This window comes from Nannospalax galili, unplaced genomic scaffold (assembly GCF_000622305.1).
Source record: "Nannospalax galili isolate Female #2095 unplaced genomic scaffold, S.galili_v1.0 scaffold923, whole genome shotgun sequence".
Taxonomy (NCBI): domain Eukaryota; kingdom Metazoa; phylum Chordata; class Mammalia; order Rodentia; family Spalacidae; genus Nannospalax; species Nannospalax galili.
This window is the reverse complement of record NW_008349753.1, coordinates 1,743,325-1,762,025: the sequence shown is the minus strand read 5'-3', so window position 1 is coordinate 1,762,025 and position 18,701 is coordinate 1,743,325. Positions and strand designations below refer to the sequence as shown.

General features: G+C 43.2%; 1 protein-coding gene across 2 annotated transcripts in view; it reads right to left on the bottom strand.

Annotated features, from left to right (window-relative positions):
- The window catches only part of Cap2 (cyclase associated actin cytoskeleton regulatory protein 2), a 177,176-nt gene that overhangs the window by 134,329 nt on the left and 24,146 nt on the right, over positions 1 to 18,701 (bottom strand). For both annotated transcript variants that reach the window (XM_008847062.3, XM_008847061.3), the window contains 2 exons: positions 15,857 to 15,978; positions 11,237 to 11,337 (listed from right to left, as the gene is read on the bottom strand). In XM_008847062.3, the coding sequence (XP_008845284.1) occupies positions 11,237 to 11,337; positions 15,857 to 15,977 (222 nt within the window). In that variant the 5' untranslated portion in view covers position 15,978. The remainder of the gene's footprint in view (positions 1 to 11,236; positions 11,338 to 15,856; positions 15,979 to 18,701) is intronic.

Here is an 18,701-nt window from a genome sequence, read left to right as displayed (position 1 = left end):
TCTCTTTCAGTGGTTCTGCTGAGGACTGGGCTTTGCCTGACTTACTCAACCAAAGAATTCATTTGCCCTGTGACTGGCTGAAAGCAGGCCTTCGAGGGCTCATCTCACTGAAGAGGTGGTTCCTTTCTTGATTTATTAGTACAAGCCGAAAGTATTATGAACGGAGCAGAAGAAACGGGATGCACTACAATCACTGTGCATTATTATTGGCTTTTTAAGTTGAAAAATTTGGATTATGCATGTGGTAGAAAAACAATGAAATCGTTAAAGTTAATTGAACTTATTTCCCTCAAAAGTAATGCATGTCAACTCTGTTGGCTATGCCTCAACTCTATGATAGAAATGTTTTTTATCTGAACAGAGGATCCAACATAAGAACACACTCTATGCATAAGCAGTCTTAAACATAAAAAGTATTTAAAACACCTTTGGGAATTAACAATATGATAATGATAAGGCTTTGAAGTCTATAATCTCTCTCTCTCTCTCTCTCTCTCTCTCTCTTTCTCTCTCTCCTCTCTCTCCTTTCTCTCTGTCTTTCTCCTAGATCTTGATGTGTATCCCAGTCTGGCTTTTAACTCTTGATCCTCCTGCCTCAGCCTCCCAAGTTATAGGATTCCCACACAGCTGTAATCTTCATGTTGGGTATAATGTGTATGTCCAGAAGGCAGATTTTTATGAAACAAGTTCGTTCTCCTATGACTCCTAAAGCTTCCTATACTCCTTTGTCAAACATTTTGAAAGAAACATAGAAGAAAGTTTAGAGAGGTCATTTCAAAAGAATTAGTCCCCTGAAACACAAGAATGGCTCAAATTAGGGGAATATTAATACCACTAATCAAATTAAACATTTAAAGAGAAGAGTCATAGGCTTATCTCCATCATAGATGCTCAATTTTGACAAAATTTAAAATTTAAAGAGAAGACACAGATTTGGATATTAAAAATAATTATAATGGGGGCTTGGCGAGATGGTTTGGCAGGTAAAGGTATTTACTGCCAAGATTGATGACCTGGGTTCCATCCCTGGAACTCACATGGTGGAGGGAAAGAACTGACCCCAGCAAATTGTCCTCTGACCGCCACATATGCACTGTGGCATCTGGACAAGCTCTCCCTTCCCCATCTCCTCTCCCCCAGTGCTTTGTGCTGTTACAGCTGGTAGCAGAGATCACAAGGGCCCATGGGTGATGAAGAAGAGTTCAAGGGTGCTTGCTTTATCACAGCCCATCTGTGAATAAGAACTCCAGTCCTAAAAGAGCTGTAGTCCATTCATAAGGGCTCTGGCCGCTATCCAAGCACGTCCCTTAGTTCCCACCTCCCAACACTGTAGCACTGAGGAATTAAATTTCCAATCCAAGAAAATCCTAAAGGAGGCACATTCAGATCATAGCAAGGGGCTGGATAAGTAAATTGGTACATGCCTTCACACATAGCTTTCCCTTAACTTTTAAAAATTATTACATTGGTTGATTTGATTGAGTGTATGTATATGTGTACATGTATATCATGGCACACATGTGGAGGTCAGAGGACAACTTGTGAAAATCAGTTCTCTCTTCCTACTATGTAGGTCCCAGGGATTGAGCTCAGGCTATCAGGCTTGGCAGCAAGTGCCTTTGCTCATTGAGCCATCCCACTGACCCTACACATGGTTTTTCCTGACTGCAATTTTCAAATCCATGCAAATATATTATTTATTCAAAAATTTTACTAAACTCAGTTGCTAAAAATGAAATAAGTAAAGCTCTCAAGCAATAGTTTAGCAACCCCCGCCCCCCAGCCATGCTCTTTTAAACAATGCCAATTAAACTCATAGGTTCATTGAACAAACAGATAAGGAAGGGCTAGGTGGGAAGGGAAAGGGGATCATCGGGAGTGGGAGGGACAAGAGAACATGCCAGTGGATAAATACGATCGAAAGACACATGTGGAAATGTCATAATGAAACACCGTATAGAATTAATATATATGCTAATAAAAACTTTTTTAAAAAGCACATTTTCTATCCAGAAAGACAAAAAAGCAAGTATTAACTTTAGACACTCATGTAACCTAATCCATTAGTGAAGCAGGCTATCTGGTGACCACTCATTTCTGAAAGACATGGTAATCCTGCTGGTTGCTTGGGCCTAGTAGCCCCACAAAAAGACTTTCATTCTAAGTCCAGTTTCTTATCAGTCATCCCCTGAACTCTAAATGTGATATAAAACTGGAACGCTCAACAAGAGATGGGGGAATTTTCTAAAAGCAATCTTCCTTAAGTGAAAACTCAGCCACAGAAATGCCAAATATATTAGTTGCTTTTGTCATTGTTGTGACAAAATTTTGACAAAAGCAACTTCAGGAAGGAAGGGTTTATTTCAGCTCACAGTTTAAGGGGATGCAGTCTATCACGGCAGGAAGTGTGGTGGCAGGATGAAGCAGGTGGTCACATTGCGTCTACAGTCAGGAAGTAGAGAGGTTGGTGTTCAGCTAAACTTTTTTAAAAAAATTTTATTTATTATTTTATGTGTATGCGTGTATTGCCTGAAATGTAGATAAGTGCACCCATGTCGTGCAATGCCCATGGAGGTCAGAAGATGCTGTTGGATCCCCTGGGACTGGAGTTACGGACAGTTGTTAGCTGCCATGTGAATGCTGGGATTTGAACCTGGGTCTTCTGAAAGAACAACCAGTGTTCTTAACCGCTGAGCCATCTCTCCAGCCCCTCAGCTAAACTTTTTATTCATTCTGGAATCCAGCCCATAGGATGGTGCTGTCCACATTCAGCTGAGGTGAGCCTTCCTCCTTAGTTAAGCTTTCCTAGAAATGACCTCAGAGATACAGCCAAAGCTGTGTTTCTATGGTGATTGTGAATCCAGTCAAGGTGAAGATTAACTGTCACCATAAGGCCAGCAACTCAGCAGGGTGTGGGGTGTGAATCAAAGCCTATGTCTGGAAGCAAAGTGTGTTCCTGATGCGGAATAAAAATGTCTCCAAGTTCTTAGAAAGAAATAATAATGGGAACTTCTGAGTTCTGTGTATTGAGCCAGCAGTGCAGTCATGACCAAGCTGACCTGGGCTGTGAGATGAGGTGGAAGAGAAGACCCAGGAGGAACATATCCTGCCCTGAGTTCTTTGTTCCTGTCACTCAGCATTGATCTGAGGAGAGGCGTAGAGGCGTGAAATCGGGCAGTACAGAGGCCTTCCACCCCGCCTCAGCCCTGTGCCCTCCTTGTATTCTGCAGAGGTCAGTGATACCTTGCTTTACATGAGAAATCCTGTGACTCACAAAGTTGGTGGGAGTTGCTGCCCAGAGGGTCAAAGCAGGCATTAGCCAAGTTGACAAGATGGGGACTCTGGAGACCAGATTCTGGGCTGTGCTGCTGAGTCTCTGCCATCCTCTATCCCACCCCACTTTACCTGTCTTCTCTAGAACACAGATTCTTCTCTATAGAAGACAAATAGGTAGAAGAAAGGGAGGGAGGGGGTGATAAAGGAAGGTGTAATTGGAATGATGTCCAAGTGTTTCCTTCTCTGACAGTCAGGACTCTGGTTAACAGCTAAGAGAGAAGGAACACAGATGTTGGGTTCAAAGCATGTGTGAACCCCAGAGTCAGAATTCTTTACGAGATCATGTTTTGATCTCTGACATTTGCAGAAATGTGAAAGTACGTGGATCTTTTGGCTCATGATTGCCAAGGCAGTCTATGTTTAGTAACATTAAAGTGTTTAATTACAACAACAAACAAGTGATGAGAGGACCACACGGCTGAGGGAGGGAGGACTGAGGGCTGGAGGGTGAGGGCTGGTTCGCTAAGTCACTCCAAAAGTGGTGTTTCCGATAACTTTTTGAGATATGGGGATCTGGAATAGACCCAGATTCTAACACCCCAGTAATCCAATTGTTCTCTTCTGTAACGAGTACAAAATAACCATAAATGTTTTCTAAAAATTCAAAGAATTCGAAGAATATGGATACAATGATTAAAAGACAGGAAATGAGCAGATGTTTTTGTATTATTTATTCCAGAGAAAATATTATTATTTGTTTGTGAAGTATCCCATAAAGGAGGAAGTCGACAGCCTGTAAGGCTAAGAAGGATGGGCCGGGGGCTAGAGGGGCGCAGTTGCCAGGCCTAGTGCTCTTCTGCAATGAGGGAAGAGTCAGATTTCCCGCTCTGTCACAGTGAAACAAGAAGAGACTTTATCTGTAGAGTTGCCAACATATTTTTCTGACATGTTTCCTTTGTTTTGTCTTCCAACATTAATTAATGGTAACAGTAATGACATGATAATTTTGATAGTACTTAAGAGAGTAATGGTCACCCAACATGTTAATTTTGGCACAGCTCATCTTTAAAATTTTTTTTTATGTGCATGAATATTTTGCTTGCCTGTATACGAATGTACCAGGTTCATGCAGTGCCCAAGGAGGCCAGAAGAGGATTTGGAATCCCCTGGAACTGGAGTTACAAATGGTTATTAGCCATCATGTGGGTGCTGGGAACCAATGCAACAGCAACCAGCGTTCTGAACCACTAAGCCATTTCTCTAGCCCAAGATGCATTTTAAGATGAAGGGTAGGGGCATGCTTATAGTCCCAGCACTCAGGAGGAGCCAGGCAGACCATGAGTTCCAAATGAACCGGGCTACACAGTGAGATCCTATCATACACACACACACATACACACACACACACACACACACACACACACACACATACGCACAAATTTATTTCATAATAGTGATGAATGCCACCATATTAGAATCTCTTTGCAGAGAAATCACATGGCTCCTCCTGCTTTAAAGCCAGGTCAACTTGCTCAGCCTTGAGAGGCAAAGGTTCACAGAACTGACGTCCTCCTGACTCAAAAAAGGAGCAGGATAAGAGACTAGGACCCGATCAGGCTGTGAAAGTAGAGCTGGGGTCTCTAAAACCATCAGAGACTGGTTAGTGCTGACTGGGGTAAGTATAAGGGAGCAAATCCCTGATAGACAGGGCCACTGATGAGTGTTAAACATGGCATGAATGTCCTGCTTCTTTGTGAAACAAAGGTATGGGGGCTCTCTTCTTCCCCCAGTCAGTGGGGCTCCTTTTCCAGATGACTGGTCCAGATCAGTTTAGAGAAGACCAATACTGGACTTGGTGGCTTGGAGCTGTAATCTATGGTTCTCTTTTCTCTATGCTGACCAATCTAAAATTAGGGGAGGGAGACCTGCCCCATACCACCAAAAACACTTAAAAGACCCAAGTCTTCCTGAGAGCTTTGGAGTTTTGGTTTCTGATTTCTTTCTCCAGTCCTAGAGAGCTTTTCTCTCTGGGTGAGTGTCTGTGTATTTGTGATGTCTGATTCTTCATCTTTAATACAGTTAGCTACCTATTGTTGCTTTTTGCAGTGGCTGAGATTTTTCCTCATTCTTCATTCTTTAGTGGAGAAAACAAACCCAATCAAGACTCCTAGACGGTAACAGAAGAGCTACCTGCTACCCTGTTACTCTTGACTCCTTCTACTAACCAGCATGGCATGAAATAAACAGAACATTCTATAGATGACTTAGACAGCAAAGACGCCTGGCACTCAGTACAGGGATGACAGCCATCAAAAGTGAGGCTCTGCAGCTGTGGTGGTGTGTGCCTCTAATCCTAGCACTTGGGAGGTGGAGGCTGGAGGACCAGGGGTTTAAGGCCAGGCTCAGCTACATAATGAATTCAAGGCCAGCCTGAACTACATGAGATTCTGTCTCAAACTACCACCACCACCAAAATGAGACTCTCTAACAACTATCTAAAAATGCCTATCCTTTAAAAAGTCAGGGAAGACAAGGGCATCGCGGCCCAGTGTGTGATTTCATCATATGACAACTGTGCTTTGTGCTTAGTTGAATTTTACTGTCTTTGTTCAAATTGTGATTCTCTTATTTTTATTAAATAATATGAGATTTTTTTTTTCACTTTTAGATCCCTTTTAATCAAGAACAGGAAACAAACATTCCAGAATCCAAGAAATATCCAGAAGGGATTTCCAGTTGTGGCTGGGAGTTGCTTCATAACTGTCAAGCCATTTAGCAGTGGATCTATGATTACTTCTATAAAACAGAAATAACAATAGAACAGTTTTGCGGGGGGGGGGTGGTTGATGGTTTTTTTGTTGGTTTTTTTGAGACAAGGTCTCATGTATCCCAGGCTGGTCTCAAACTCTTCTGTGCAGAGTGGAGGATGGCCCTGGACTTCTGATCTTCCTGCTTCCAGTCCCCAAGTGCTGGGGTTTGACTCCAGGTGCGCACCACCACTTTGGGTTTATGTGGTGCTGGGGACCAAACCTGGGCATTGTGCATGCTAGGCCACACAGTCTACCAAGTAAGCTACATCATCAGGTCTAGAGCAGTTTTGTTAAAAGCCAAAATAAACAGAGCAGACAAGTCACCTCAGTCCATTATTAATGGATCTCGTGATCCAAGGCCTTGGTGTTACCTCATCTTCATTGCCAGAGGACCCCTTCTTTTCATATCGAGGACCATATTTACCTAAGTGTCTATGATAAAATTATGCATTGTTTATTCTTTTATAAAGGAGGCACAAACTGTGTCATTGTTCTTGGGTAGATGAGTAATTTAAATAAGCCCTTTGGTTTATGTTGCATACAAGAAGGCTTTGCAAGATCTAATCTTTTCTAAACCTGTTATGTTCTTAGGTTCAGCAGAATGTCCTAATTGTCGTTATTAGTTCCCCCTTCTTTGTGGTCTGTTCTGTCAATAGACTATTGAGTGTTTGGTAAATTAAAGCCCTACCAGCAGCCAGCACATGGAGACAGACGTTAAATCATGGCTTGGCTGCCCGTATTCATTATTACTATCTGTGAAGTAGCTGCTAAGCCCGGGACAGGATTGAACACGATGCTCGTTGGTGTCATTCTCAGATTTCCATACTGTACAATCAGGTATGCAGGCTTTTCTTTTTGTAGGCAACAGGTGTGTTCTTGGAACAAAGTGCAACCCCCACTTCTGGCTTGCGGGAGAGGCAGCAGCTGCAAGCTTAACTCCGGTGACACATGGCTCTGTGAGGGGCAAAAATAAACTACTTGTTCCCATTATTAAAGCAACAGGCAGATGGACTATAGCTGCCTGTGCTTTTCTTTGTGTTAAAGAGCCTGGGTCTGAATTTTCAGAAGACAAATGTTTCTCTCTTTCTTCCTTTCGATCACTCTCCTTTGCTTCCTTTTTTCTCCTCCTCTTTTTATTCCTTCTCCTTTTCTTCTTTCTTTTTCTCCTTTTCTTTCCCCTTCTCCCTTCCCTTCTATTAAAAAAAAATCTAAGGAAGATTCTAAAGCTTATAAAGCATCCCATATTCATTTTCGAGAATGTTCGCTCATTGGACTCAAAACCAGTAAGTGGGGAAGAGGGAGAACATCTTCATGTAAATCCAATTAAATCCTTATTCTAAAAAAATTTTAAAGAGACTGTTCACCATACAATTTGAAGGCTTATTCTGCAAACCTTACATATTTTTAAAATAGTTTATTTATTTTTACTTTTTATGTGTACGAAAGTATTGCCTGCCTATATGTAAGTGCATCCATGATATGCAATGCCCATGGGGGTCAAGAGGGCATCAGAGCCCCTGGAACTGGAGTTATGGACAGTTGTTAGCTGCCATGTCGGTGCTGGGAATTGAACCTGGATTCTCTACAAGAGCAGCCAGTGCTCTTAACTGCTGACTCATCTCTCCAGCCCCAAACCTTACATATTTTTAAAAATTCAAACTTAAGTACTTATTTCTAAGCCTCACAATGCCCCGGTTAAGGCTTCTATTTAAGATTTTGTGAGATGTTGTTAGCAAGAGCTTCCATGGACTGTGGTGTCCCAGAAGCACAATGTCAACAGTAACTAATGGCCATGGGTCAGGAATTAACCTGACAGTGTTCCTCAGTCACTCAAGCACCTCTTTTTCATATCAAGGGTTATAGTAATATTTCTTTGTGCATTTAGCTTCAGGTGAGATCATGCCTGCAAATATAAGAAATCCAGCCACCATCTTTCGGTACACAAGTTTTCATAGAAACAAAAACAACAGAGATATGAATAAGGTCAGTGTACCTACTGCACTGTGATCCATTCACTGTCAATAAGGAATAAATTGGAAGTGGGTGTCTTTGTATACATTTTCCTAGACCACAAATACAACAGAGCTCCCACCTTCCCACCAGTGAGTACTTCAACAGAAATATTTCATAACAGCGGAGGTCACCAGAAGGACCTGTGCTTCTGAGCTGTGGCAGACAAACACAGTGCAATGCTGAGTTGAACTCTTATTTAATTACAGGCTTGAAACCTCCAGGATGGAGTCACTAGGTCCCCCGAAGACCAGTGCTAGGTGTTGCATGTGCTGTCTAACTGGGGAGGGAGCAAAAGGAACCCTTTTCAATTGTTCTCCCCAACCTCAAACAACTTTATTCAAGCATCATCTTTTTTTCTGAATCTACACTGAAAGTGCTTCGGCCATGACTGTGCCTGGAGATCGCGCCTCTACAGGGAGACTGAGCTGGAATTCAATCCTTTGAGACAAAGCCAGGAGAAAGGCGCCTGGGAGTGTGTTTCTTGTTTTAATCTATCTAACTTACATTTTCACGAAACACATGTAAATTACGGCTAACTTCAGGGTTGATGCCAACATTTTAATAAGTATAAAACTGTCTATAGTTAGTGGGCTGGTGTACACATCTTTGAAGGTCTCTTCAAACCCAGGAATTCCCAAATTTTATGATTTTTCTTTTCCCTAGCCTGTATTTGAAAAAAATCATGGTAAGATATACATAAGAAAAATATGTCATTGTGTGTATGTATGTGTGTGTGTGTATATATGCGTGTATATATTAGTGTGTATATATGTGTGTTTATGTAGGTGTGTGTATATATGTGTGTGCATGTGAGTGTGTGTTTCTGTGTAGGGGTGTGTCGGTATATGTATACATGTTTGTGTGTTTGAGTGTGTGTCTGTGTGCGTAGGTCATGAAACTAGAAAGGGGGTCATGAGGGGCAGAAGAGATGGCAAGGAAGTGGGGAAAGACAGGTTAATGGAAAACACATACCAAGGAAGGCAAAGGAAGGGCCATCTATCTGGGGGAGGGGACTAGCCAGAGGGGACTGGGGGAGGACTGTGGTCAAGAGGGACAATTAGAACACAATATAGTGAAGGTATGAAGATGCCATATTGAAATCCATTACTTTGAATGATAACTTTGAAAATTAATAAGAAAAGGGATGTAGCTTAGTTGGTAAAGTGCTAGCCACACTAAGCAGAAAGACACAAGTTCAATCCCCAGTATCCATGTAAAAAGCCAGGCTTGGTTCACAGTTGTGGTCCCAGTGCTGGGTGCACAGTTGCTATCCTGGTGCTGGGTGCACAGTTGCTATCCTGGTGCTGGGAAGGAGGACTCAGGAAGACCTCTGGGACTTGCTGGCCGGCCAATCTAGCGTACTCAGTGTCTGTCAGGTCCCAGTGAGAGACCCTATCTCAAAAAACAGGGTGGGTGGCTCCCAAGGAAGGTTGGGCCTCTGGTTGGCCTCTGGTCCCACACGCATCCTTACACATCTGCACACCACCCACATGCACACATGAGCATGCACACACACTTGCTCACACACAATAGTAAGAAAGGGGAGAACATGTTACCATGTTAACATGTACCATTGTTAAGTGTATGGTTCAGTTAACACATTCCTACTGCTGTGAAATTGCTAGGACTTTTTTATCCTGGAACTGAAACTCAGTATCTACCATTAGACAATCCCTCACTGCTGCCCTCCCCCAGGCTCAGACAGTCATACTCTATTCTCTATGTAAGTTTAGTCACTCTGGATACCTCATAGGAGTGGAATCACATACTGTATGGGTTTGGCTTATTTCCTTAGCATATGTCCTCAAATTTCACCCATTTTATAGCACATAAGAGGATTTTCTTCCTTTTCAGAGGTGACTAATAGTCCTTCATACCTAGCCCTCACATTTCCTTGATACATTCATCTATTGATGGATACCTCAGTTGCTTCCATCTCTTGGCTGTTGTGAATAGTGCTGCTCTGGACTTGCGTGCACAAATACCACTTTGACAGCTGGCTTTCAGGCTTTTGGGTGTGTACTCAGCAGTGGTATGGCTGCATCACATGGTAATCCTGTTCTTGGTATTTGAGGAAAAGCCAAACCATTTTCTATAATGTGCCATTTTACATCCCCACCACCAGCACACAAGCGTTCCAATTTCACCATATCCCCAGCACTTGCTACTTTCTGTTTCTTTTTCTGATGGTAGATACATCCTAATAGGTGTTAGCCAACAGCCTTAGTCTGACTTTAAGGAAGAAGGGTGGCTGGTGCCTGATTCAACTCAGTTGGGAGATCTTTTTCAAAACCAAGAAAAGTCACCTTGATTCCTCCACCTATTACCACATGGTGTCCTGTCACATTCAGTGTGCAAGTCCTTTACTGTGACTGACAGTTCCTATGGGGGTCTGGGTCCTAGCTATCTCTCTCCCTAACTTACCTCCTCAGTGGCCTTTTGCTCTGCTGAGAACACGCCAGCTTGCTCCATCCTCTGGGCCATCGCTCTTTCTTTTCCCTCTACCTGGACCTCTGTGCGCCACGTTACCCTCCAACTTGCTCCCTGTCTCCACCCAGATCTCTGCTCAAAAGTCATCTCCTGGGCTTAGTGGTTAAGAGCAATGGTTACTCTTGAACAGGATACAGGTTTGGTTCTTAGTCACCCATACGGTGGCTAAGAACCTTTCGCAACCGCAGTTCCAAGGGATCCAACACCTTCTTCTGACTTCTACAGGCACTGCAGATACAGGTACACTTACATACATGTAGGCAAAACACACACGCACAATGTCACCTCCTGAAATACAGTCCCTATATAAACATCCCTGCTTCTTGAACTTTCCATATCATTGCTTGTTTCCTTATTTATTTATTTTTGCATACTTACATTACCTTAATTAGTTATGTAGTTATATATGTGTTCTACTTCCCAAAAGTTAAGTTAAAGTTCTGGAGCAGGGCACAGGACCCTCCTGTCATGTTCATCGCTGAACCACTGGCTTCTAGAATTCTACATGCTGTCAGCAGACAAATGAATGATCGAATAAATGACGCCTTAGTGATCGCCTGCCTGGTCAAGGTAAAAAGTAAACAAAGGAGACCTCATCAGGCTCTTGGAGCTGTCTGAGGTTCTGGGCAGAGAAGAAAAGCACTCACGTGAGTCTCCACATCACCGGCAAGGACCCTGCTGTTCTTTAAGAACTCGGCCACCATACCGTTCATCAGTTTATCAAAGGCTTCCACTGATGGTGCCACACCTGCAGAAGAGGATGGCTGGGTTATTCCCTGGTGGTTTCATGGAAAGCTGGAGCTGGCTCATTGCAGGCCATATGGAAGTTGAGTATCATCAATGTCACACTCACTAATCCAATCACAGTCCTTCTGTGCATGGACTTCTATAATAGCTCAGGAACATCTTGTTTTCTAGTTTTCATCTTTTCCAGTAAAGACTTCCCAGACATCATTTCACTTCATTCTCCCCTGTGATACTTAATTTTGATTATCAGCCTGACTGGATTTAGAACCACTTAAGGGACACACCTCTGGGCATGTCTGTGAGGGCATTTCCAGAGAGGTTTAACTGAGGAGGAGAGACCCACCCTGGATATGGCAGTGCCTCCTAGGGCTGGAGTCTCAGACTGTATAAAGAAGAGAGAATGAGCTGAGCACCAGCATTCACCTATCTCTGCTTCCTGACTGCAGATGTAGTGAGACCAGCCACCCCAGACTCCGTCAGTGTCACCAAGACTTCCTGACAGGACGGACTATACCCTCAAACTGTGAGTCAGAATAAACCCCTTTCCTCAACTTGTTTTTCACAGGTATTTTGTCCCAACAATGGGAAAAGTAACTAATACATTCTCCAAGCCCAGTGAGGGGACCAGGAACATCAGTATGGTACAAGTGAGGGGCAGACGTGCGGACAGAGCAGGCAAAGGGCCAGCACTACAGACCTAACAAAAGGCAGAAACTGAACTGAGTTCCTGGAAGTCTCTACCTTTTCCTCCCTAGCTCTCTGTCTAACGAGTTTCCCAAAGGCCCCAAGAACTTGGAAGACAGGGAACTCTGGGCATGCAGGGGAACAATGCTAAACTCTCATTTTGTTGATTCTTTACTTCCCACAGAGCAGAGAGGCAGGAACAGAGAGAATGAACATCGCAGTTCTAACCCGAGCAGAGTATAACTGACCAACGTACCAAACCTGAAGGGACAGTGGCCCAACCAGTATGCTCTGTGTTTCTCTCTCTGCTTTTGAATTAACTAAAAAACAAAACCCAAACCCTAAGTCCCCCACTTTCCTCCCTTAACATTGAGAAGGTCAGCACAAAAGGTTGTTAAAACCCAGACCAAACACACTCTTCATTCACAAACATACCCCCTATGCTCACCAAACTACAGAGTACCTTCTTTTGTCCCTTTCCCAAATGCCCATTTCTACAGCCTCAAGGAGAGACTGACAGCTCCCCACACCTCAGGTCAAACATTTCAGCAAACCTGCTATTTACTGGTTTCAACTTCTGTGACATAAAAGGGCACAAGTCCCTTATGCATTCATCTGGAAACAGATAAACCTGTTTGTCACTTGGAGGAGGTGTGCGAGGTCTCTGTTGGGTATTTAAAGTGGGAGAAAGTTTCAGAAATGTGATGGACACTGTTCCCTAGCAGAAGGTAAAATGATGAAAGAGAATACCTTCCCTTTTCCTTTCATCCCCGTGCTCTGCTCACACCTCCTCTGGGCAGCCTTTAATGATCTGTCCTCCCCCAGACTGCATCCTTTGAGCTTCTCTTAATCAAAGTATCTGAGGCTCTGAATAGTAATGTAGGGAGACCAAAAATGCCAGAGGCTTAGGACCCTGTATAATTCATCTGAGGTCTCCTGCACTTAGGACCTTGTTTGTTATGGGGCAGGAATGCAAAAAGATTTCTTCAGCTATGGAGCTGAACTTCTCTGATTGTCGGGGGGGGGGGAACAAAACAAAACAAAACATGAATAGACCAGTCCTTGATCTATGGATGGTATCTATTTCTCAGTTTCCTTTAAAGTAAAAAAGAAATAACTTCAGTTAATATACTATACAATACAGTAAAGCACTGTGTGAAACAGTATGATGCTTATGGTTGGGGGAAAGAGAACTTATTTATTTGAAATAGTCTCACACAGAGCCCAGATTGCCCTTAAACACAATCTTCCTGCTTCAGCCTCCCAAGTGCTGAGAGTACAACAGTATGTGTCACCACGTCTGGCTGAAAGGCTTTTCTTAAGGATTTGTTGGCTATGGAATTTAGGAAACTGCCAACGCTAAGAAGCAGCAAAATGATAAAATGACGCTGCTTCAGACTGAATGAACCCATTTGGGAAAGGACGGTGTTCTGGGCTTTTGGAGGTCTGAGGATGACGAGTGCCCTCGTTGACTACTCTCCATCTTATCTATCAGTACAGGTCTCTCGATGAACCCAGAGCTCACCCTTTTGGCTAGCAGCGTGCTCTGGGGAATCCTGTCTCTGTCTCCAGGGCTGGGTTTACAAGGCCAGCTTTCATATGGGTTCTAGACATCTGGACTCTTGTCCTGTTTATAGAGCAAGTACACTTTGTCCTGCTGAACCATCTCTCCAGCCCTCTCCTTTTAATAACGAAAACACATAGCTCCATCTATTTGTGTACTGTGAAGCACAGCACATTTGAGTTTATCTACTGCTTCTCTGAAACGTGAGATTCAAATTATTGATTTTCCCCCCCTTTTTACTCAACAATGCATGCTATCGCCTGGGAAGGAGGATTTTGACTTTGTTTTATGTATTCAAAGGCTTTTACTCCTGTGGACAGCCACCTTAAAGAAACGTCTGTAGTGATGTTGATATCAAAAGCAGAATGAAACGCAGTTACTGGGGATAATGGGAAGGCACTCCCTTAGGAATCAGCCTTATAAGGGCCCGATACCAACCTCACAGTTAACAGAAAGGGCATAAAATGAAACCACAGACACATCTCAGCTGGTTCAGGGGAAAAAAACCTTTGCAGGCTCCAGGCAGACTTCTTTTAAACAACATCCCCTTTCAATCTGTTCAATGTACTTTGGTTTTTATCATGTTCAAGGGAAAAGACACGGCTGGCATATTTGAGTTCACGCAGTAATTTCTGTCCTGTGGCATGTTAAACAAGGTACAGCTCCCAAAATACCTGAGCCTCTAGGAGCAGCCAGGCAGGTCTTTCCTGGAGAAAAGAGGTTTTGAAGCTCTTCCCCTTACCTAAGGCTTTCCTCACCTCCTCCAAAGATGGCAGCGTTTAAAGCAGGTCAGATAAGGAGGAGCTATATGCATGCACACAGACAGGGATTGAATTCCTTATTCAATACAGGTCTCCCCATTAAATCTGAATTTCAGATGAGCTACGAATACATTTTTAATACAATTGTGTGTCATGCAGTATGGCCCATGCAGCATTTGGGGCACATTCATACAAAACAGAGTTCCTTATTTGAAATTCAAATTTAATGGATAGCTTTCACTGTAGACTGCAACCTAGCACAAGAAGGAACTGGAAAAAATTATTGTAGATAACTTGAAGTTTGCTGTATGGGGTACATGTTTTTTTATTGTCTTGTTTATTTTTGCGTTTGTGTTTTTTTGAGACAGGATCTTATATAACCCAGGTTGGCCTCAAAATCTATATGTAGCCAAGGTTGGCTTTGAACTGATCCTCCTAGTTCTGGGATTACTGGTACGTACAACCATACCTGGCCTAGGGTACCCTCTTAAGGAAAATAGTTAACTTTCTATTTTTGACACTATAATTTTTGAGAATCTTTTAAAAAAACTATACGTGTATGCATAATATTGGGGTGTGTGCTGGAGAGCTTTAGCTGTCAACTTGACATACCTAGGTAGAGGGGGCCTCAATTGTGGAGCTGCCTGCACTGAATTGGCCTCTGGCCATGTCTGTGGGGTATTTTCTTGACTGCTGAGTTTGTGATGAGGGGTGGGGAATGTGTGGAGGTCAGAGAACGACTTTATAGAGTCAGTTCTCTCCGTCCACCTTCCTGTGCACTCTGGGGATCGAACTCATATTGCTGATGTTGTGTGGCACGCACCTTGAGCTGCAGAGCCGTCTCTACCCCAAAACAATCTTTTTAAAAAGTATGATATTAGCTATAGTTTTCAAAGCATATTTGGTGGAGGCTGAGGATAGGGCTCAGTGACACAGCACTTGCTTAGCTTGGGCAAGCTCTGGGGTCCATCCTCAGCACTGCCCCCCACCAAGAGGCCTGTTTAGTTAGAAATGGTCGAAGATCCGACAATGTGCTCCATCAATTATATTTGGCTTCATCTGAGAGCAGTTTCCTTCAAAGCCACGGGGCCCAAAGCAATAACTTGGAAAACCCACAGCATGGCAAGCCCTTCCACTTCACGTTCTAGTGGAGAACACTCATTTATTTCTTTGAGAATTACTTTGATAATATAGTTAACACTTAAAACAAAGCAATGACATTTTGATGTGGTTTATGCTCTTCAGAGGCACAGATGTTGGTCGTTTTTGTGGATTCTGGGCTAGAACTTTCCAAGTTTACTTTTTAAGTTGGTGCATAAAATTTGTATGTGTTTCTGGGGAAAGAGACCATCTCTTCCTTTTCTTTTTCAGGGACTGGTTGTCTCAGGTCAACATTATGGTCCTAGGAAAGAGGACGGATCTGAAGGAAGAGGGTAGAAACATTTTGGAGAAGGTGAAGATGGGATCTGACCCACAAAGAAATCAGTCATGATGCCAGGGTGTGGTCTTACCTCCATTGACACCATTAACTTCTCCACAGTCCCCAGGAGGCCCATGTGAACCTGCAGACAGCCCCTCCAGCCGGCTGACGGCGCGTTCAAGTCTCTCCACAAGCCCCAGCATGTCCGCCATTCTAGAAGGACACAGGTATAAACAGAGGTTGTGTGAGCACCAGTGAGAATCAGCAAGCTCACACTGTCCCACTGAAGAACACGAGAAAAAACAACCACCACTCTGAGTAGCTTGTCATCTGAAGAATATTCTACCCCATTAGGAAAATACATGAAACTGAAAAAGGTTACGCTTGAAATAAAGAAAACCACAAGTTATATTGGGCTTACTGTCTGCTCAGTTCAAGGATGTTTTGTGTAGTATAAAACCCAAGATACAAACATTACCAACTTCCTATCATTCCCAGGTGCTCAGCTGCATACATCTAACCTTATTACATGACATCATTCATGTACAACACTTACTTAAAGTCACAAACACAGAACTCAAAATTAATATTGCCAATTCTTACTCTGCTAAGTGGTGGGAACACATTTTACCAGTTCCAATAACTCTTCTGTTAAAGTATAATTCCCCAGACAACTCAAAACCACTGATAATCCTTGTTTACCCAATTGTGTGAAACCAGACAGCCCAGCATGGGGCTATGAGCTTATGAAACTGCATCATTAACAAGAGAGACACCATCACCTGTGGGTGCTAATTATCATCAGCTTCTTCCAGTGTTTCTGTTGTGGAATTATTTTAAATTACAATGATTCTGAATTGTGGTGATTTTAATTTAAAATACTATTTTCCTTGTGAAGGCTACTGATAATTTTTACACACGAGACAGTGTTCGCTGGATTGGTTTTTGGAGACTGGATCTTAGATTGTGCGTTATTCGGGTTGGAATGGGGATGGAAGCTGAATGAAGCTTTGATGTTAAAAGTGGGATGGCACATCCATCTTATTTTGCATCAAAACACATATTTAATTGAGTGTGCAGGGTAACATTATCGATCCTGGGGTTTACATGTCCAATCCTCTGAGGAATGTAACCCAGGTTAACCTAGTCATGACCATGAGACCTAGGTTTCTATCTACCCATTGGTAAAAATCAGTCTGTTGTCCTAAAGGGAATAAAACATGTCTTCCTTAGCCAAGACCTATGGCTCTTTTCATTCTTAGGAACTTCTCAAGCATCGTTCTGAGCAGAGAAGCAGACACAGCTTTTGAATCACAGACCCAGCTGCCCTCAAACATGGCTGAATTTCTTTGCCTCAGATGGGTAAATATTACACAGTTCTCAGGGGAATGAGGAAAACACATTTCCACACATTTTCAGCTTAAATACCAGGACAGGCCACCACATTTTTCAAAACCAAGGTTAAATACATCAAACCACATGCCTCTGCACTTCGCATCCAAATGTCAGTCATCGGCAATGGAGGCGGAGCACACGGTCTATTTTGGAAACCCAGGGCTCCTGAAACTGCCAACAGCCACTCTCAAAATATGGAACAGGGCTCTGTGTGCAGCTGAACGTAGGATCTAATCCCAAGGGGAGGCAAAATTAGAAGTTTCTCATCTATTCTTTTCCTCTTCACGTCAGTGCTTTTTGATTCCATTGCAATTGAAGAAAAAAAAAGGAAGGAGAAATTTTAATTGAATCCTTTACATAATCTTCTTGCAAGAGAACTGGGTGTCTTGTAGGTGGGTGAAGGCCATCTGAGGAACGATGAAAGCCCCTCAAATCTTTTAATAGTTCCCCATCTGTTCAGTTACCCTGCTCCCTGTTAGTTAAACTTGCCAAATGTTATCAGCACGGACCTACTCTGTGATAGGAAAGAAATGCATTTACTTTGTTAGCAAGCTCCCTAAACCACCCCTAGCTGCCCCCCCCGTGACCCCCCTATCAGATCATGCTGTTTTGGAAGGGCCTGTTACATTTCTGCCTTCTTTGCCTGTGCCTTAATCAGACTCCCTGACTGGTCCCAAACTCTTGCTATCTAACAGTAAGTGTTGCATATGTTGAAAGACAACAGGACTCAGCCCATCCACTGAAGGGCTGGGTAGATTGCTGTGGAATGTGGTCTAAAAGCGACTCAGATGCCACTTCATGTAAAATCATTGAGAGGGAGACCCAAGTTTTGCCTCTAATGAGATCAAAACATGGTTCGTATGAGGAGGCTGGGGAGATGCCTCCAGGTTTAAAAATTTAGAACAGTTTCTAAGAGACACTGAGCAGCAAACAAAAAGGTTATACCAGTATACACAGGGCGAGTGATGAGGTCTGAGCCAGCCGTGCATTCCCTCCCCACAAAGTCTCTCCCTCTTCCCACATATGTCCTCAGCTGCTGTCCCCACCTTCAAGATGAGGAAAGAATACAGTTATAGAGTCTCCAAATTCTTCCCAGGCCCATTTGTCTTGGCATTTCAAAGTGACTTCAGCCAACTTCTGACAGGAGCTGGCAATGAAGAATGAAGAAACAAATGTAAACAGTAGGTCCTGTGCAGAATGGATCTGAGCAAGAGCAAGGGAGACAGAGGAGTCTGGACAGGAGGCTAGTGGAAGAGCTGCGGGGTGGCGAAGCGACAGATGATCTAAGAGCCAGAGGCGGAACGATGGCCCTGATTCACAGCTGGAGAATCAAGAGCCTGGGTCAGATGGCACAGCTCACACCTGGGGTGGCTTGTTCTCCACCCCCTGAGATTATTACAGGCCTGCACCACCCTGCCCATACCGGACGTTAATCTTCATTTCTTGCTTCGTATTAATTTTTGAGTATCTCCTGAGGTTAATTCTAATTGGAATGAACCCATCCTCATATATCATTATTTTTCTTAAACTTTCCCCTTACT